This window comes from Wyeomyia smithii, chromosome 2, assembly GCF_029784165.1.
Source record: "Wyeomyia smithii strain HCP4-BCI-WySm-NY-G18 chromosome 2, ASM2978416v1, whole genome shotgun sequence".
In the NCBI taxonomy this organism is placed as follows: domain Eukaryota; kingdom Metazoa; phylum Arthropoda; class Insecta; order Diptera; family Culicidae; genus Wyeomyia; species Wyeomyia smithii.
Window position 1 is genome coordinate 109,743,182 of NC_073695.1, and position 22,564 is coordinate 109,765,745.

At 34.9% G+C, this 22,564-nt stretch overlaps 2 protein-coding genes across 3 annotated transcripts in view; one reads left to right on the plus strand and one right to left on the minus strand.

Moving 5' to 3' along the window:
- The window catches only part of LOC129724794 (integrin alpha-PS5-like), a 33,609-nt gene extending 23,587 nt beyond the window's left edge, over positions 1-10,022 (plus strand). The window contains exon 8 of the mRNA XM_055679964.1: positions 9,318-10,022. Within this exon, the coding sequence (XP_055535939.1) occupies positions 9,318-9,347 (30 nt within the window). The 3' untranslated portion in view covers positions 9,348-10,022. The remainder of the gene's footprint in view (positions 1-9,317) is intronic.
- On the minus strand, positions 9,930-19,971 carry LOC129724795 (LIM/homeobox protein Awh-like). 2 transcript variants are annotated; one of them, XM_055679966.1, is made up of 4 exons: positions 19,576-19,970; positions 11,130-11,311; positions 10,616-11,046; positions 9,930-10,555 (listed from the first exon to the last, which is right to left on the minus strand). In XM_055679966.1, the coding sequence occupies exons 1-4, from the start codon at positions 19,579-19,581 to the stop codon at positions 10,398-10,400; spliced, it is 777 nt and encodes a 258-aa protein (XP_055535941.1). In that variant the 5' UTR covers positions 19,582-19,970; the 3' UTR covers positions 9,930-10,397. The 2 variants fall into 2 exon arrangements, with proteins under 2 accessions (XP_055535941.1, XP_055535940.1); XM_055679965.1 differs by having other exon boundaries at positions 9,930-11,046; positions 19,576-19,971.
- Between the last annotated feature and the right edge of the window lie 2,593 nt (positions 19,972-22,564).

Consider the following 22,564-nt stretch of genomic DNA (forward strand, 5'->3'; position numbering starts at 1 on the left):
ATTTAAATCACCATTGTGATTGGACATACATACTCATTACTTACTAATATTTATCATAAATACTTAAGCTACTAACAAATCCCACCCTTATTAAAAAAAAGAGTCTTTGATACGCACCGACTCGCGAAAGTAACCAGCGGATTTTTGAGCGCCCCAAAACTGATCGTTTGCCCAAAATCGAAGTCTACCGAAACACTACGATTTTGTGTGTATTATACATATGGGTCATTCCATACGAAGTGTACATGCCACTTGGACACGACCATCACGGATTTGGCTCGAAGCTGGGAGAATTATTCATCTAGGTTCACTATGAAAAAATCCCAATTTTGGTGTCGATTGGAATACCCCCCGCTCTGTGGGACCCCCTCTTTGTGACAAAGTCAGGCAATTTTTGTTCAAAATTCCGGTTTTTCTTTTTCTTACAATTCATAGACGTAGGACGTCCGCAAAATACTGATAGATGATTTTTGAAGAAAATAAACCAAGGAATCCAGAAAAATATAAGTTTTGACCGGAAGTGTTACCAGATAAATTATTTTTGTATTTGAAAACTAAATTTACATTTTTCGGCAAATGCAGCCATTTTATTTTAAATTTGATAATTTCATCGTGTTCCTTGGAAAATTTCACGTAAGAAACAACTATCATTCCGCGGTAATATGAGCCAATCTCGAGATATAACATATTTACGAAAAAAGATGTAAACTTCGTAATTAATTTTTTTTACAATTTATAGACGTAAGACACCCGGAAAATAGTGATGGATTAATTTTGGAGAAAATTAACCAAGGAATCCAGAAAAAATATTATTTTTGACCGGAAGTGTTGCCAGATAGATTATTTTTCTATTTTAAAACTAAATTTGCATTTTTCGGCAAATGTAGCTGAGTTTATTTTAAATTTGAAGGTTTCATCGTGTTTCTCGGAAAATTTTACGTAAGACACATTTATCATCCCGTGGTAATATGAGCCAATCTCGAGATATAGCATTTTTACGGAAAACTAATTACGAAATTTGAAACCATTTTTGTAAAAATGCTATATCTCGAGATTGGCTCATATTACCACGGAGTGATAAGTGTTTCTTATGTAAAATTTTCCGAGAAACACGATGAAACCTTCAAATTTAAAATTAACTCAGCTACATTTGCCGGAAAATGCAAATTTAGTTTTAAAATAGAAAAATAATCTATCTGGCAACACTCCCGGTCAAAAATAATATTTTTTCTGGATTCCTTGGTTAATTTTCTCTAAAATTCATCTATCACTATTTTCCGGGTGTCTTACGTCTATAAATTGTAAAAAAAATTAATTACGGAGTTTACATCTTTTTTCGTAAAAATGTTATATCTCGAGATTGGCTCATTTTACCTCGGGATGATAGTAGTTTCTTACGTGAAATTTTCCAAGGAACACGATGAAATTATCAAATTTAAAACAAAATGGCTGCATTTGCCGAAAAATGTAAATTTAGTTTTCAAATACAAAAATAATTTATCTGGCAACACTTCCGGTCAAAACTTATATTTTTTCTGGATTCCTTGGTTTATTTTCTTCAAAAATCATCTATCAGTATTTTGCGGACGTCCTACATCTATGAATTGTAAGAGAAAGAAAAACGGAATTTTGAACAAAAATTGCCTGACTTTGTCACAAACAGGGCGTCCCACAGAGCGGGGGTTATTCCAATCGACACCAAAAATGGGTATTTCTCATAGTGAACCTAGATGAATAATTCCCCCAGCTTTGAGGCAAATCCGTGATGGTCGTGTTCAAGTTTATTCTTTTCCGTGGTCACTTCGTATGGAATGACCCATATTCTGATTTCGATCTCTGTCAATGTATACCTTACGCAACTGTTTCGTTATCATATTGACACATTTGTTGTGTAAAGCCAGAGCATTTAATGTGCTTTTTGAGTGAACACATCAGTGGATGTAAGCTTGAACTTTTGCGTGTATGATTGTTTGATAAAAAATGAATGAATTCAAAACTGGTCTGCCCCCCTTTCCCCTACTATTTGACAATGCCGGTATTATCGATAAGATTTGGCGGCAAGTCTATTTAAATTTTGTATGTCAAAGAGCTGGTAAACAAAACGAACAAAAAATACAAATAACTTTTGTGCCATAGCTTAAAAAACCAATAATACCACATAAGGACAAACTCGTAAATGTTCCAAACAAAACGGTTTTGAGCGAAGTCTCCTTGAACAAATACAGCTCGAAACGGTACTCGGAAATAAAGAAATTACGCATCATTCTCTCATAACTGTCGAAAATTTTTGAAGCAAATATAGTAAACTTTTCAGAATCAGGACAGCTTAAAAATTTAGATGTTAGATTTAGCTAAGTTATTATACAATTATTTGAAATCGAAACACAGAAACATCACATTTTTGCCTTTCTCCTAGAAAGGTATAGCAATCACTTAAAAAACCAAAGATATAAAAGTGGTCCCAATGGCCGAATGGCATATACCACTCGACCCCTTTCGACGAGCTGAGCATTTCCTGTATGTATGTGTGTATGTGTGTGTGTGTATGTGCAACTTTTTTTTCTCACTCACTTTCCTCAGAGATGGCTGGACCGATTTTCATAAAATTAATTGCAAATGAAACGTCTAGTTGCGCCATAGGTTGCTATTGAATTTCATTGTAATTGGATTTTTAGTTTAGAGGTTATGTATCAAAATGTAAAAATCACGAAACATCAATATCTCAGAAACCGCACACCCGATTTCACTAAAACTGGTTTCAAATGATTGGGCTATCTCCAGAACCCTTAACTTTTGAATTTCGTTATGATTGAACATATAGTTCAAAAGTTATGTAAAGAAAAGTTATCCTGAGATTGTTTAAACTCACTCATTTTTCTCAGAGATGGCTGAACCGATTTTCACAAAATTAGTGTCAAATGAAAGGTCTAGTTGCCCCATAGGTTGCTATTGAATTACATTGCAATCGGATTGTAACTTTGTCCGTTGTTCTTAAAAATGTGAAATCACATAATGAAAGTAAACATATTGACTTTCTCCTAACGATCACTGGCTAATTAAAACGTAGAAAAGCGATCCAAATGGCCGAATGTCATATACTAATCGACTCAGTTCGACGAATCAAGCATTTTCTGCATATATGCATGTATAAATGTATATGTCTGTGTGTGGGTGTGTACGTGTGCATGTGCACCTTTTTTTCGCACTCACTTTTCTCAGAGATGGTCTGACCGATTCTTTCTATCTTGGTGTCAAATTAAAGGTCTATTTGCCACCAGTGCTTGAGAAGGGATCGAAATTTGATTGTGACTGCGATGAATGCACATGCTTTTTTCGTTTGAATTGAACGGCAGAAACGATCGGGCGAACGAAAAAAAGTTTTTCTCTTTCTCTCGTGTGACGATTTTTTTTTCTAACGATAGCGACCGCAGTTTCGGAGAAGTCGATTTTAAAACTCTCTCGCTCGATCATTTACATTTTATGTTGAACGGAGCAAACTAGAGTATGATCGGCAGCATGTGGCGTTTTTTATTTTCGTTTCTCTCGTTCTCGACTGGTTCTTGACTGGCTGTCTGAACGGTCAAAAAACGGTCGATGAATGCTTTTTCGCTGCATCGGATGGGATTGGGACACTGCTTACAGATGCACGTTATTTTTTGGTGGAGAAGTTTGTTGTTGTTGTTGTTGATGTTTAGCGATAATTGCTCGAGGACAAATGAGGTGGAGATATAGTTTGAATATTTCTTCATGCGAAATGCTGAAGTCCGTCGTTGTTATGCGTCGCAAAGCGCCGACAGGCACAAGTAGTGTTTTTACTTCTGCATACGCGGCTAGCATTATACCATATGTTGCGTTGCGCGCGGCTGTAATTTATATTTTTCCGAAGGTTATTCAGATTCTTGCTCCGCTTATATCATTGGCCCAACAGATAAGCCGATATATACTCTATTCTTTTTATATCCATCGTTATCAGTAGGCTAATTTTTCAGTCAATTTTTTTTCTGATTCGTTATGCATAAATAGTGGAAAATGACAATCCTTATGCCCTGACAAATCACGTTCTACAATTGAGTTGATAGTTTTGTGATGTATTGGTTGATAACCGTCTTACAAACTGTGTTTTTTTAGATGCAAAAAATTAAAGTTAGATTGCAAATCAGCAGAAACATTAGAGGCCACCTAAATTGAATTGTTGAAACTAGCTCAATTTTAGTTGTGAGTTGTTAGTTGTTTCTGGTACCCAGGAGCGGATTAAGGGGAAGGCGAAGCAGGCGGACTTCAAAATTGATGTTTGATGCATGAATAGGATCATCAACAATGTATGGAGAACACTATTAATGTATAACGAAAAAGAATTTCCCGCATACAAATTGACTTGAAAAATTAGCCTCCTGATAACTATCGAATTCAAAAGTATCTATCTGTTAGGCCGATGATATAAAGGTCGGATTCGATTATATAGAGACTCGATTTTATATTGACTCGATTATATGTATATGATTCTATTATATATAATTTCAAACTCGATTATACTGCCGTTCCAAGCATAGTTGTCCAAGCGTGCATAAGAACGGCAGTATATATAGTAGCAAAAAAAATTTTTTTAAATTTCAAATGTGATCTAGAGCGAACATTTCGTAAGAAAACATCCAGAAAATACGTTACGTTTGATGGAAAGGGAAAAAAATAGAAAATAATTAAAAACAATGAAAAATTTTGGTTATTTTTAAAGAATTTAAAAATTAAAAGAAATTGAAATACCTTAATAAAATTACCTTAATAAAAAAAATTTCAAAAATAAAAAAAAAAGAAATTACAAAAATTTAGAAACAAACGAATAATTTGAAAATTTTCAAAAATTGAGAAATTAAAAACAAACGAGTTGACAAATCAATATATACTGATCTAACTTTTTCTTTCCATTTGACACCAGGAATAACTACAAGATATATGTATAATTTTCATAATAACTGTGTTTGCTGACTTTTAGGGGGATGTGTCAAAAATAAAATTCTTCCTATTTATTCGAAAATAATAAAACATTCATGTAAAATGAATAAAATACATTTTTCTCTGATTAGATTATATATAAAATTCGATTATATATAGTGGAAAAAATTCAGAGACTATATATAATCGAGTCTGACCTGTACTTAGCGATGCGAAAATCTAAATTAGCTTCGGACAAAGTACAGTGGGGAATCGCTGGCCATCGACCCAAAATTGAAAATGTGAATTTAATTTCAATTATATTTTTCGTATAGTTGTATACTATTGAAGTGACAGGATCCAAATTTTTAGAGCATTACGACAAAATTTGAACTTTCTATGATTTTTCAAAGTGTACTGAGTCAGCGTTTTTCAGCGTTTTTCTTGAAAAAAAAAAAATGCAATGTTGCGAAATTTGCTGGAGCCCCAAGAGTAACTTGAATCTTGATGACGTCTAAGTAAAAGTTGTCTATAAAATAGTGGAAAATAAATCCTAATCATTGGATAATGTATAATCCTCATCATTGGATAATGTATATATGTATAAATTGACGGAATTAAAAAATTACGTATTTTTTGCAAAAACAGCGTTTAAAGTTTAAACGGCAGGGTTTGGCACTATTCGGCCATTTGGATCGCTTGGCACTAATTTTAAAAGATAGCTTGGAAAAAATGCCTTAAAATGCATCTAGTCCGATCTTGCGCAGAGTTGCGCAGAGTACCTTTCTTTCAAAGAGAAACAACGAGTGTTCGGCACATGTCGGATTTCAAAAATGTAAATTTGAATTGTACACTGCAAACCGTCTACATAATAACAAATGGCTCATATTAGTCTGATAATAACAAGGTTTTCGAACAAGTTTCAGTATAATTAGTCACACTATTTGCATATTTACAAGTTTAACTGATCTATATTTCGATAATTTACGAAGTATCAAAAACTAGTCATTGTTTATGTTTTGGATCACCAGCACTGACTACCAAAATCATGTTTTAAGTTTATATCATACCAGTCACATGTAAAAAAAATCGTGTAAACATAACCCATGACATAATACATCACCTGCTAATTTCTACAGAGCAAATAGTGAATAGTTATTTTGACGTTAGAAACTGCATTTCGAAAACCCTTCTTGAAGATATTAAAACTGTATTGAAAATGAACACAAAAATAAAGATGAAGGTGAAAGTGAATGGAAAAAAATGCAAATGGAAAAAATGCGAATGCGATAAAAAGAATCAATAGCCACTTTGAAAAAAAAAAAACAAGTCTTAAGTAATTTTCAACACAAAGCATATTTTTCATTTTTTTTTCTTTTTCTTGATAACTGATTAATATTTAATGTTTTTATGGCATATGAAAGTCTTTCAAGCATCATGCATTTTATTTTCCAAAAGATTGAAGCCGACGTAAAATTTTCCTCATATAATATATATAAAAAACATGAAATTTTCCCTGGCGTCAAAAATACGCATTTTCATGCAAAAATAATATCAAATTCGTACTCAGCGTCCCAAAATTATATAAAAACCATGTATTTTCCATGATTTGAAGATAATTTTTCGCTTGGCCAGCATTTGTATGGAGCCGCCCCACTGTGCACCGCCGCGACGCGAGCTGCGCAACATAAAGTGCTAGCCGCGTTGGCAGATGTAACTACACTACTCATGTCCAAACGCGATGCTTTGATTTCCATGGAGAATGTGAGAGGTGTATGAAGAATTAATCAAACAGCTTCAACACCTTACTTTTCCATAATCGCTAAACAATAATAACAAGAACAACAAAAACAAGCGCCTCCAGCCACCAAAATGCAGTAACAGAATATACGCATCAGAAGCATACAGCGACTGCCGGTCAAATGAATTTTTTTCCGGTCGTTCATTGCCACTAAAAATCAATGGATATTGAACAAAAGGAAAATGCGAAAAAAATCGTCATAAAGTAGTGCGAACAGGATTGCGAGGATTCTACACTAGAGAGGAAAAGAGATGATCGTAATGCCCGTTCGTTTTATTTTGCAATCGGAAAACGAAATTGAACGCGACAGCTCAGAGAGACGAACGGTGTACGAAGTCTCGCACAAAACGGATAAGATGAAATTGAATGACTGATATTTTTGTGTTCGGTAGAAAAAAGAATTGATCAGAGCACTGTTTGCCACTTAGGTTGCTATTGAATTTCATTGTAATCAAACTTTTAGTTTTGGCGCTGCGTCAGAATGTGAAAAACGCTCTTATATCTCAGAAGCTATGAACATAGTTGAATTAAAATTAATGGGCTTTTAAACCCTTAAACAATGAATTTCATAATGTTTAAACATGTGGTTTGAAAGTTATAGAAAGAAACGTAACCCGCAGGCTGTTTACAACTATAGCTACGATCAAATATGTGGCCTCAACATCATTCAAATTTGATATTGTACTATTTCAATGTTTGCGGCCTTGCTCGGGATTGAAGTTGAAATTAAAAGTCATTTCTATCATTTCACTTTTTACCTTTCTCCTAGAAAGATATAGCAATCACTGCAAAAACTAAAGGTATAAAAATGCTCAAAAGGGCCGAATGTCGTATATCATTCGACACAGCTCGACGAGCTGAGCATTTTCTGCATGTGTGTGTGTATGTGTGTGTGTATGTGTATGTGTGTGTGTGTAACGCTCTCCCAATCTCACTCGATTTTCTCAGAGATGGCTGAACCTATTTAAATGAAATTAATTGCAATTGAATGGTCTAGTTGCCCTATAAGACCCTATTGAATTTGATTGTTATCTGATTTCTAGTTTAGAGGTTATGTATCAAAATGTAAAAATCACGAAACATCAATATCTCAGAAACTACACAACCGATTTGAACAAAATTGGTTTCAAATGAACGGGTGACCTAAAAAACCTTTAATTTTCGAATTTTATGAAGATTGAACTTGTGGTTCAGAAGTTATGGAAAGAAACGTGTTCTGGAGACTATTTAATCTCACTCATGTTTCTCAGAGATGGCTGGACCGATTCTCATAAAATCAGTGTCATATGGAAGGTCTTGTTGCCCCATAAGACCCTAATTATTTTTTTTTTTTTTTGCTAACGGATTATTACTTTGCCTGTTATGTTCAAAAATGTGAAATACAGCTATGAAAAGAAACATACTCCGAAGACTACTTGGACTCACTAACTTTTCTCAGAGATGGTTGACCCGATTTCCACAGAATTAGTATCAAATGAAAGGTCTAGCGTCTCCCAGCTAGTCTCGAGGTACGATGCTGGCCTAACAAGCCACTCGTCGTAGGTTCGAGTCTCGTCTCGGGAGAGACTGTTAGTGTCAGTAGGATCGTAGCGCTAGCCCCGCAATTGTCCTGTACACTAAACAGTTGGCTGTGAAGTCTGTGTATAATAAACAGAAGGTCGAGTTCCGATACGGAATGTATCACCAAGGCTTTGCTTTTGCTTTGAAAGGTTTAGCTGCCTCATAACACCCTATTGAATTTTGTTGTAATCGGACTGTAACTTCGTCTGTAATGTATCGAAATGTGAAAATCACGAAACTTCATTATCTTAAAAAACTACACAACCGATTTGAAAGATATTGATTTCAGATGAACGTGCTAGTTAAGGGTTAACTGATGAATTATGAATTAGGCATCGTACACAAATTACGTAACGCATGAAGAAGGGGGGGAGGGGAGTTGAGCCTGCGTTACTTATTGTTACATCGGGGGAGGGGGGGTAGTAGGGATAGTTACGTAACTACGATGTTGGCTCGAAATTGAAAATTTTGAGGGGGGTCAGGTTGTTCTGCGTTACGTAATTTGACGGAGGGGAGTCATATCGAACGTTACTAATCGTTACATAGGGGGGGAGGGGGTCTGAAATCTAGATTTTTAGCGTAACGTAATTTGTGTATGACGCCTTATGAAGACTATTCAACACTATACCTGCTTTGATCAATATGGCCTCAACATGATCTAAATGTGGTATCGTACTATCTGAACGTTCCCGGTATCGCTCGTGATTAAATTGTTCGAAATTAAGAGTCATTTCTTTTATTTCGCTATTTCTGAAGCACTAACATTACGTCAAATTTCATATTTTATACTTCAATTACAACATCAATATTTTAAAACCCAAACAGTGAATATACCTCTATTGGATTTAAGCATTCATGTAAATCTATTTTTACAAATAATAAGTTTGAAGGAGAAAGGCTGAGTCTGACCGCTAGGTGGATTAATTTAGGTTTTTTTTTTTTTCAAAAAAGCATTCTAAAACCATAAAACCAATCGTTAACCAAAAACAAGTCACATATATGTCTATCTTCTTTTCATTCTTTTCAGGTTCCACTAAGAAGCCTGTCGGAGAATTGATGGACCAACCAATATTACATAATGCTATCAAAAAATCAAAGAAATGTTTATTCGAGTTTCGCAGATTTGTCGAAATAATTGATTTCCAAATTAAACTGTCGTAAATATGGGTCTTTTGACGGTCGTAAAAATTATCAAAGTACAATTAAATTTTACCAAAATTAGTTTTTCTGTTACATCGTTTCATGTTATCCAAAAATCATACACATTTTTGAAAGTTTTCTAATATTAACTCAAAGTACAGAAATAGGTTGTCGGAGAACTTCCACAAAGCGATCAAAGCGGAAAAGTAATTGCCGGTTTATGTCAAAATCATCAGTTCAAAATTAATACAAAAGTTTATAATAGCAAAATCAAAGCGGACGAAAGTAGATAGTATACATTGGCTGTGAAAAAGTTTTTTTGGACCCAGTAAAATCGGTTAGTGCTACGCTTTGAAGAAAAGAATCGAAATATTAAATGAGATTCATTCAGCAAATAATCAAGATTATTCCATATAATAACTTACCATTGTTTGTCTCAATTTTATAAGGAATCTTGATGATATGTGATACTAACTAAAAATGCATAAGTACTACACACTTGCATTTACAACACAATGGTTCTTTATTACACTATAAACTATATAAATAATGTACATAATTATCGAATGAAAGCATTATATTATCTATTTATGCTTAGCACCATTTCTAGTTATAATGCGTAGAAGTTATCACAAACATGCTAAACTCTGTAACGGTTGTAATTGTTGTGCAGGTAAATTTAACTTAAAAGGAGTCTGCTTTTGATGCAAACCTATCCTTAGTTCCGTTTCAGACTGATCTGAAGTGTTTCCGTTCAGACCACACGTTTCTTTGGTAGTGGGATAACCGGTGGTAACGACTCGTGTCATCCTGATAACAATCCTGCAGGTCCTCTTCAGAACATCGGTATGCTCCAGCCGAAAGCTAGCTATCCTCAGGAGTAACCGACGTGCTGTTGTGACGGCTGCTGTTGCTGCAATGAATGATGCTCAGGTCCTCCCATTGGGTGGAGACCCCTAGCGTCATGTCACACCATCAAATTGATGAACCCGTGATGATTGAAAATCGAAGCTTTAGCCAACGCACATTCTTCGCTCAGAGGTGTGCCTCCAGGGCTATCATTACTATTGCTATTATTGTTCATGTCGGACCGCAGACCATTGAACAGCTCTTGACCTCGGGGCACTGCGAATGACACAAACCGATTAGTATCGCACACATCCGATCCAGGGGAGTAAATCTCACCATGCTTTTTCTGGCGCGCCCGGGAATTTTGGAACCAAACCTGCGTCACTCGCTTGCTTAACCCGGTCGCCAGTGCTATTCGCTCCAGATCCTGTCCGTCCGGATTGCTATCGATCTGGAAGTTAGCTTGCAAAATTTGAATCTGCTCCTCGGTGAACGTCGTTCGTATCCGTTTCGTTTTGTTCTTTCCGTTACCCTCGGCATCACAACCATCCTCGCTGGAAGTTGTTCCATCATCAATCAGCTCCATGTAGTGCGTCTTGCACAACACCCGATCGTCGATGATGGCAAATTGTTCCCCCGTCGAGAGCTGTCGGCCACAGGAATCGCATGCAAAGCACGCCAAATGGAACACGAAATCTCGCGCCCTTCGCACCCAGTCGGAGGGCGATATTGAACGGGAACATTTCGCACAGCTGGTTTTGAATTTTCTGCAGGAAAGAAGAAGAAACCCCAAATATACACAGAATTAGTAAGTGATCAGGTTGGTGCATCGACCGCGGTGGGAACTCACTTTATGTAATCGGTTTTGCAGTACACATCGCCGTCCTTAAAATAGCACGAGGTCTGACGTTCGAGCGAGCAGTAGCACACACTGCACCGCAGACACGATCCGTGCCACGTACAACCGCTCACCTCGAAGATGTACCGATCGGTGATCTGCTCTGAACAGCCACCACAGGATTTGAACTCCGTCTATTCGAGAGAGATAGAGAAAAATCAAAGAATAAATTCTTACTCTCTTTCACTATTTCTTACTATTTTACTATTTTAATGCATCTATAATTAACTAAATTATGGTTTGCCCTTGTAACAATCATAGTATCAATTTTAGACTCACAAACACGGGGAAAAAAAGTTGAAAAAAAGTTCTGACCTTCATTTCAATGTTGAAACGTGGTTTCCTTGATTATCGGCAAGGATTGCGAATTCGTTCATAATCTCTTTAATCAAGTTGAAAGATCGAACACTACGAAGCCAACCAGGTTTTTTCTTAATCATGAAGGTGCTTGGCTCTCTCTCTTTATTTTCGTGAAGAGCGATGGATTAATGACCGGTATTTGACTTTATTACCTGTGTCTACTAATATCTGACAAGGTCTCCTACATTTATCAATTATTTATTCGTTCTAGCAATTGCAGACTTCTGCAAAAACAATGAGACAGCTTTGTGACCAATCATATGCTTCGGAAATCGGTCTGGGTTGGCTACAATGTATATCTGGTAGTCTTCAGATATACATTGTAGCCAACCCAGACCGGTTTCCGAAGCATATGATTGGTCACAAAGCTCTGCTAAGAAACTGTTGTTTGCACTAACTCTGCAATGTGAGCAAAAGGAATTGATGTGGCAATCAATTGGTTTTGCCTTCGCTTGGCGTATTGCATTTATATGTAAAGTTGTATGGAAAACCCTACGTTTTTAGATCTCTCTTTTTAGAGAACTCAGTAACGCTGCATTACATTAAAGTCAAGTATTTTTTATGCTTGACAACTTTACCGAAGACACTGAAGAGTCAGGATGTCTCTATAAAAGATGAGATGTCGGAATAATTGCTGACAATCATTTTTTCTGCCAACACTACCAGTTCAAGCATCACTAGCCGATACGTCAGTTGGATTTCCTTCAGAAGTAACCTGACTAGGGTGTGCAATATACCCGGGAATTGATTTCCCGGGAAACGGGAATGCAAAATCTCATTTTGTTTATAATTTCACTCTCCGCAATAGCGTGAAAAACGAATTAAAAAAAAACATATTTAAGTTACATAAGAAATTCGTGATCGATTTTTTTTTTAAATACAGAAGAGAAGGGTCTTCATGTCGTCAAACCCAAATAATGTAATTACCTTATGTGAAACTTCGCCTAATTCCGCTGAACCACCACTGGGGAATAAATTTTAGAATACTTTCAAATCACCTATTCCAGCTCTTGCTACATTTCATTAGGAACTGGAGGGTTTGCAATCCCGGGAAAAGGCATTTCCCGGGATCGCAAATGCTAAACCTGACGTATCGAGTTTCTACACTAAACTGGATCAAGCAAACAAATATAGGTCAATATTCTAGACGTAAGTAGAATCTACAACATGTTGCAGAGGTTACTTATAATGGAAATTTGACTGACGCCGATACAATGGCAATGTTGGTAGAAAAAATAATTTTCAGCATTTAATTCTACATACGTAATAGACTAGGACACATTTGTATGGGAAAAAAGCGATGGTGTTATTTTATGGCTCCCATGCACTTTTCGTGTTCCTTATGGGTCCTTAAACAACTGTGTAACTTTTCAGATCGATTGATGGAACTGTATTTTTGCACCCGATTTTTTAATTTTCCATACGATTTTATACGAGAAAATCCACTTTTTCAAAACTTATTCTCTAGAGATGTCCAGTTGGCTTCTAAAAATATATCGATACATGATACTTGTATGAAATTTTCCCTGAGAAAAACTCTTCTGAGGACCGTAAGGCACTACCAGAGTTGCCAATAAAATTTTTGATTAAACATTAGTTTTAAAAAGCATTAGTTTTAAATACAGCAACTAAAGTGATATCACGTCGTAAAAAATTACTCATTTCAATTTAAACTGTTTTGTTTTGATCTTACAATTTGTTAAAATTATGGACTGAAAAATTTCCTTTACAGCAGCAAAATTTAAAAATACGCAATCAATCTATCCCAAATTAAGGAAATTAAAGTTTTTTTTCATTTACCTCATTTTTCAACAAAAGTACCGCTGCAACATTTATTACGTAACATCAGTGAAGTTAGAATTTCAATCATTTGTGGCAATCTCTTGAAAATTAAGCAACAGAAAAAAAAATGAAGATTTTTTTTATGATCTGGTAAGACCCATTTGTTTGTGTGTATTTCAACCATGGCATGCAGTTCTTATTTTGGCCGTGTTTCGTGTGAAAAGATAAAATTACTAAAATGCTGTGAGGAATGAAAAAATATTTAAAAAGAATATATCAATCTAACATATCCTTAAAAAAAAATTTAAAAAATTAAAAAAATTAAACTGTTTGATTGGATAACTTGAAAAAAAAAAATGGAAAAATCCAGTTTAAACTGGAACATTGGCAACTCTGGGCGCTATCATGCTTGTAGAAAAAGTTATCCCCCTCAAACTGATTGAATGTCAGATAAACGACTCACCATTGAATTTTTCACTATCAATTGATAGAATTTTGAACAGAGACTTCAGTCAAGCGAGCGCAGAGTAGTTGATATTCGAACGAACGAGAGATTCACACCGCTATGCTATCGGCACGGTTTTTGTCAATGCAAAGTCATCCGACTAATATCTTTTTCGAGTAGAAGCTTGCTCTGTTATTTTGTAATTGATACCATGATACCAACTTACAAAAGATGACTTAATTCTTATACATAAAAATACAATGTTTCGTGAGTATAGACTATAATTAGATGAAGAAAAAAAATAGATGGAGTATAGACAGAGCCGGATTTACGATTGTGGGGGCCCGGAGCCCAGTTTACAGTGGGGCCCCCAAAATAAAACAAGACAGTTTTTTTATCGTACGAGTTAAAAAAACATTTATTTGTTATTGAAAAGTTACCAAAAATTTGTTCAAGTTTTTTTTTCAGAGAACTTATTAATTAAATAATCAACATTCAACTCCTTCAGAACATCGTACATTCAACTCAACAATGCTAAGTTTGACAGCCTTTCATTCTTCATAGTCGGTTGCAACCTATTTTCAATCATTTTTATCTTCGTCTTCGAAAAAGACTTTTCTTCACTTGTGTTCGAGATCATCATGCCTTGTTCAGACTACGCCGCATATCACCTGATATCGCCAGATGATATCAGATATCACCTCGAGTGTTCACTCTACAGTCAGATGATTTGACATTTACTTTGGTAAGAGAAGAAAAACAAAAACAGGTCAAGGCAAAAACAAGACAACAAGAACAATGTAATTAGGATAGAAATTTCAGCTAGTTGGCTCGCACCAACGCGAACTCGAACTTGCATGCATCGCGAATTTCGAAATTTGTAGGGTTGCGTCAAATGTCTTTTGGCCGTGTTGCTAACTGCTGCAAATTTGGTTTTTATTGGTTTTCGAACATGATATCCGCGATACCATGTAGCCGAGGTGATATCCAATGACAGCTCGATTGTATGGGATATCAGGTGATATGCATCGTGATATGGCCTCGACAACACGAATCGCCTGATATCAGGTAACATGCAGTGTAGTGTGAACGGGGTATAAGGCTCTAATAAATCCTCAAATAAAATAATTTTTGCAAGGCACTAACGGGTTTTTGATTTTTTTCTTCATGTAATCTTCTTTTTTGAGCTCCACACGCGGGATTTCGTGGCGATCGCACATTTTGAACAAATGTAATAATAAATTCGGTGCTTGCTTACAATTTACAGCCAGATCTGACTGTCGAGTGTCGAATGATTTGAACCAGAGGTGCCAGATGTTTTTGAAAGATGCAATTGCTCGAAATCTGAAATTTTTTACTTGATATCGAAAGAAACATACCAAAATTTGAAAAAATTGCGATCCACAGGCAAAAATTTGTGCACAATTTGAGAAAGACAGGGCAAATATAAAGCAACCCTGGCAATTATCTACAGAAACTAGGAAAAAACTACACACATCTGCAGGTCAATAAAATCTGCACACGGACTCTGAAAATCTGCATTTTGCAACGCACATATGGTATCCCTGATTCAGACAAGTAAGCTTATTTTTATTTGGAATCAACAGCAAAAAAAAACTTGTGGTTTATTTCTTTCTCTACTTTACCTCCCATGCGCGCTGGTTCGATTCAAATGGTGTGTTAATGTGTTTCATTCCAAGAGAATCGAAGGTGAACTCTTATGGATGTAGTTGTGAAATTGGCGCTCGTGAGAAAATAACACTGAAGGAAAGTTTCAGATTGGAATGGTCTGTTCAAATTTTCTTGCTGTAAATTGAACTTTTGATTGAATCTCATTTTTGATAACGGAAAGAACTTTTCTCGTTTTGTGGGGGCCCCAAAAATGTGGGGGCTCGTGGCCCGGGCCCCCCATTAAATCCGGCTCTGAGTATAGACTATAAAATATCTTTCAAACATATGAAAAGCAAATGAAAATAAAAGTTTCAAATAGAAAGGGTTGTAACTTACACACTAGAATTATATTGTTGAAACCCAAGAACTGAGAAATTTCACAGAGCATTTATTTTTTTTTATCGGTAGAATTTTAAACAATGGCATCTTTCAAGGTTTGTTGATTCTGCTGTCAACCATTTCTCTTTCGTAACACTGTATACACCAATTGTGTAAGAAAGCAGTAGATTTTTTTTTTTCAATAATATTCTTTCATTTTATTCAATAATTATACCGTCATGACTCTTCCTAAAAAATCACCGAGCAATGCGTAGGCAAAAATAATATTGTGAAAACTTTTAAAAACCAAAGAATACTATAATTATGAATACAACTTTGAAAACGTTGAAAGAAACATACACCTACGTGAAATTCGCGTTCAGAAAAAAAAAACAATGTATCCCTTCCACGATAAAACTGATATGTGATCCACATTTGAAATTCCAAATACCAATAACCATAACTTGCTATTCAGTAAATCCAGATTAAATATATCATCATAAAACTGCTTCAGGTTTCCAGACCAGAAAATTCAATCCTTTATCCCCTTCAATTTCTATTGCTTAAAGTGAGGTAATCAAATTTTGGCTTCAAAGATATTTATGCGAAGTACTCTAACCTTCTGCATTCTATGATTTTTACTTCAAATACACGAAGTCCATGTAGTTTGCCAAATATTCGACAAAATCGGTTACGTTTACTGCTCCTTAAACTATAAAAATTTAGAAAAAATAAAAACATGTTCGAAATTCTCATCTCATGATTTTTTTTTTGAAACGAATAAATATTCAACAAAAGTTGTCATAGCTGAATGAAGAAAAAATCGAATTAAATTGACAACCATCTTTGATAGCACACTTGCATGCAATTTGCCATAAGGTTAATTACACTAGAGCTGTTTTTTTTCTACGGTTTTAGTTCGTTGATAAGCAATTTTTAACTGCCCAACTTGATTCTTTAACGATGAATGCAAACATCTTCTTTTTTAATGTTCACTAAACTTTTGCATCTGAGTCGTGTTGAATAAATAAAATCAGGTTGAGGTCAGGTTGGTAAGTTATATAAATATCCAAGAAATCAGCATTCAAATAAAACCTTCAGCGGTAAAAACAAACGACTTTTCTCTGAAACAAAACAATTAAACCATGCCTTGATCCTATTTGTATCAATTTCATTTCGGTAGACTTTAAACGATTGAAGTACAATGGCAACACTGATTGTTTATATAAAAATGTCGAATCAACTAGACTAAAGTGCACGTTTTCTATGGAGCTTATTGACTTCGGCTGTTTTCCTTATAAATAACTCTTGCTTCAACTCTAGCGTGTGCTAAATAAATCGAAAAATAAATATTTTTGTGAAATAAGCTTTAGTTCAATTCGGCGTAATAAAAACAAAATAATGATCATTGCCGAAACTTTGACAGCACTTATTTTAAGCTCGACTTACACCATGTAAAGTGAACCAACACAAGAACGATTGAAACTTATTTTCAAAAAGCACATTGAGAGCATACAAGCAAAGTGCATTGAATATACGAGATGCTTATAGAAATTTCAAACTTTGTTTGAAGATTAAACTTTTGACTTACAAACAAATTTTCAGACCAGCAATGCTTTTTGCTGCACCTATCTGGTTAAGTTGTTGTTTAAAAAGGAAGAAAACGCCTCGAAGAACTCAGAATAATATTCTAAAAATGATTTTGAGACGTCCTCCTTAGTATGGTTCACCCGAACTACATAGACTAGTGTTGAAATATCAGAAGCTATGTCAAATAAAATTATTACCAATTTTTGTCAAAAATTGGTAATAATTTTATTGGACATAGCTCTTTGTATAGCCAATAAGTTAGCAATTAAGTTAATTGTATGTTTATTTCCCTTTTTTGACTGGTTTATATCCCTACGATTGGTAAGTCGCAATTTCGAAAGCAAAAAAATCCTAATAGATGCAATTACACATTTCTAACAGTACACAATGGTAGGAAAATCAAGACTTACGGCCAAAATTATTTTTTTATTGTCGAATCGGTCGTTTTCTTCTGTACTACTCCATAATCCACGTGAATTGAAGCATAACTCATTTCTTTTGAAACAATGAAAAAACTCGTCATTGTATACAAACAATAATAATTATAATTAATTATAATATAATTAATAACATGATATAATCAATTAACAATAATTATACCAATTTTACGCATTTTTAAAGTGTACTGGACCACATTGTTATGATATACGAAGAATTTCGTTGATAAATCACCCAAAAATTCAAAATATACCGAAAAAATAAAAAAAATTAATCATCTTTTTCCACGAAAACGCAAATTTTCCGCAAACTTTTAACATTGATTCTTGAGGAGCACAAACAGGGCTCTCAGGCACACTATCAGGAGCTGTGCTTACACGTGCTTACATTTGATGTTTTTGAAGGTCAAAATTAGGAAAATTCTCAATATTTTCTACGTGGCCTGCGGCCGACTCTGCAGGGTTAAAATCAAATACTTTTCCGGTTTTAGAGAGCTAATATATTCAGCTCTTAATTGTATGTAAACATACCAGAACAGTTTTAGTAGGATTTTATATATTCCAAAATATTCAGAAAAACTGTTTCCCTCAATTTTTGGAAGAGGTAACTTTCGAGGCGTTTTCTAACATGATCCGTTTTATGTATCAAGACTTCATTGATAAATTATAAAAATATAGATCAAAAACTACAGATTCATATGTTTAAAACTTCTTAAATATGCAATTCGCATTTCGGTAATTTTGACCACTCCTCTATATGGAGTCCGTCTTATGTGCACTGTTGAGAAGTTACCATTTGTGATTGGCAACACAAACCTATTATGTATTTACCAATAATTATCAATATATTATTATGTATTTACCAATAATTATAATAATAATATAAATACTTAAGCTACTAATGAACCCAAAACAAGCAAGATTGGAAAGCTCTATTGTGTTGAATGCATATTTCACCGTAAAAACAAAATCGTGTAGATCAAATATTGTTTAGAATATGGTTTAGAAATATTTGGCTAAAATTATAATGGCCAAAAAAGATTAGTTTATGCAGAATTTGTTGTAGCTTTGAAGGAATTTAGGATTTACGATAAATAAGTTAAAGTGGCATTTATAAATGTTGCCTGTGGATTAAAAAAAACTGAGTGCTTTTATATCAATTTTTTCTGAAAAACAAATTCTTATTTTGATGGACCTTGGCATAGTTTATTGCAAACAACCATTGTTTTTGTAAATATTGTGGTAAAGAACGTAATTAAATATAACCATGTCTGTCCTCGAGTCCGGACTCAATTTTTATACCGTAAAATAACATTCCATACCATATAACAAAGATTTTGTGAGAAAATGTTTTTGCTTTTGTTATTTTTGTGTAGCGACGTTTTTTTTACCGAAATCGTGCTTCTGCTGCAACGTACTGATATAGAAGTCGCATTAGCTTGAATAATTATGTAAGCACTTTAACAATAAACACATTTTACTCTAGATTAAGATCAAAACCGCTCAATTTTTAACTACTATTCCTGCAGGATGACTAGTTTTTCCACTATGACACATAGATATTGGAACTAGTGGCCAATGGATATTAGCTCAATTCCAGAGTTTTACTTAAACTCTTTATCAAACGTGTAAACGTAATCGAAAAAACTTTTGACAAGATGTAAAACACTGTATTGATAATTTTCAGTTACAAACAATTCCACTTATACAGCAATTTTCATCTTACATAAAACAATACATCAACCAAAAATTCCAATGTCTCACGCAGTAGCACTTTTTTTCTACTAATATTTACCTTCATAATATCCACTGTTGGAACTCGTTTCGGAAGTTTGCTATTAAAACAAACACAATACACCGGTTTTTCGTTGGCCAGTCGTTTAATACGTTTTAGAAAACATTCGATGCCTTTCACACTTTTCTTCAATCACAAGCGACGAACCCTTTCATCGTTTAATCTTCACACAAAACAAGCGGCCCCACAAAACGTCAGTTCTGTAGTGTTCTGCTTCTTCAAACTACGACGGCACTGATCCGTTCAGACAGGTTCCGAATTGTATTTAACTTCCAACACTCCACTTGAAACCACGAGTGACCCGATAACTTTTTACAAGCGTCCTCTCAAACCAACCGTCAACCGTAGACTGCCTGAAGGAGCCTGTTTGTGTTCATCTTCAACAAGCTAAACCAGAAATAATCCATTCTACCGTTCCTGGTTCTCGCGCTCTCGCTCTCCCAAAGTCCACTCGAGTTGTACATAATTGTAGAATATGCCTTTTCTCTCTCTCTATATCATATCTTACCGTCCGTCCTGCCGGGCGGGTATCGAACCGAAATGATCACTGCCAACATAACACGCCCCTTCAATATATTTATGTTCTCTCGCCCCCGGGTACCCATTGTTCAGAGCAAATAACGGCACCACCGTCTGTATATATCTAGAGTACGGCCACACTACCTAGACGCTATTCCCATTCGCACCGTCGGCAGTTATTACCCTCTTGACGTTGACTTTGCCCGACTGGGTTTTTCCCGTGCACGCACAGTTTTCCCCCTTTCGCGCATAATCTGCTTTTATGATTCCTCCTTTGTGTTTGGTTATTGTTGTTAATATTGTTATTATTCGTTCTTACCCATCCTGACTTGCGATTTTATTACCCTACATTCAACCGTCTGTGTTCGGAGGACGATGCTTTAAAGATTTCGCTACCGCGCATACACATAGCCAAACCCATGGACACGAAAGGATCGGACACGTCCCTTCGGTGTCTCAATTTCACACTATCGTACCATCGCCGCTTACTACCGCTGGCAAGTCCATCAGCGATCTCCACTTCTGAAGGGAGGAATTGAGAAGTGAGAGAGTAAAAGTTATGCTTTGTAAACTTTTACGCCAGTCAGACCCGGACCCGGATCGGTCGTGTGCTTTGCTTGTTTGTTTTTTTTTTTTTTTTTCTATAGGTGTTCCTTCCTGACTTTGCACTTCAAATCCATGCCACGTATGCCAACATACGGCTGTTGTATAGGTACATTGCATACGAAGCTGCTCGAGATAGATGAGCGTAACGAATTTTTCCAAATATCCGCATGTGTTGCATAGCAATATGATTTTGTTTATACAGTGCGCGTACAGTATGTTTGGAATGTTCAATCATGGTTTGATGTGGGTACCTACATGTCTAGATTAAAGGTGATAAGCTTAAAGTGTTAAAAAATCATTGCAAATATTGGTGTAGGCAGATTCAAAGATTCGATGAATTTTAAAACGTTTCCCGTTAAAGTTAAATCGATAAATTTGGATTTTGTTTCTGCAAATTGAGTTGCTGCCACAAGTGAATCTTCTGCTTTTGTTGCGCTTAGAAATTGAATGTAATTTTGTTACCTTGAAAATTGCAATTTTGATTAACTGCTATTCCTTTATTCTAATCATTGAGAAATACATAGATTTTACGGTGCCGCTAATTATAAATTTAGTGAGGCTAATCGCTAATCCAATTACTAAAAAATAACTGGATAAAAGTGAATCGTGCTCATACATAGTAGGGTCTCATGTAAAACCCAAACTAATCCACCTAGCGGGGAGACCCAGACTTTCTCATTCGAATTTATTATTTGTTAACATAGATTTACACGAACGCTTCAATTTCCAGAAAAAAAATCACCTTGATAATATTTGCTGGATTTATTTCTCACTCTGAATAATAAACTTTTGGTAGCCAACAGTGTAACTATACCGAAGATTTAAAACATAACATTCACACATATGAACAAACATTAACACATGCAAATAACATAAAGTAAACATGTTTCAAATATATGACGCGATTTTTTTTTTATCGTGGTATAAACGACAATATATCATTCGATGAAATATCATTTATAATTCGATTATTTATAGTAGGATTTTTCTTCTATTTCAAAAATGACATTCTTTTCACAACTTTTGAACCACGTGTTCAATCGTTATAATCCACATTTTGATTAATAACATTAAAACTAAAAATCTGATTACAATAAAATTTGATAGGATTTTATGAGGCAGCTAGACCTTTGATTTTAAAACAATATTTTTTTTAAATCGGTACAGCCATCTCTGAGAAAACCGAGTGAGATTGAAAAGTTGCACACACACATTCAGAAAATGCTCAACTCTCGCACCACTTTTATACCTTCGCTTTTGTCAGTGATTGCTATTCCTTCCTAAGAGAAAAACAAAAATAGAAAAAAATAAAAAGATGTAAAGAATGAAAAATACCAAAAATTATTAAAAATAAATAAAAATAGAAATGTTACAAATAAATAAATTAATGAATTAGGAGTAAAATATTTGTACTAAAGAAACAGCGAAGTAAAATAAATAAATCTGTTTTCCGTACACTTCAATCACGAGCAATACCGGAAACGTACAGGTACCACAATATGTACCAAATTTAAATTTTGTTGAGGCCACATATTTTGATCAAAGCAGCTACAGTTTTAAATAGTTATTAAATTTCGTTTCTTTTCATAACTTTTGGACCACATATCAAATTGCTATGTAACTTGTTACTTGTGAGTTTAAGAGACAACCCGTTCGAATGACACTAGTTATGTTCAAATAAGTCGTGTTATCTTTGAGATAATAGACTTTCATTGTTTTAAAATTTAATAGGGTAGATCTGCTCAGTATAGACCACTTCCTTTAGTGGACCACCTGAACTTCTTACACCAAATTAACTTCTTTCATTAAATTAACACATTATAAATATACCTATTTTGATTTATGCTTTGACAACTTCAATAAT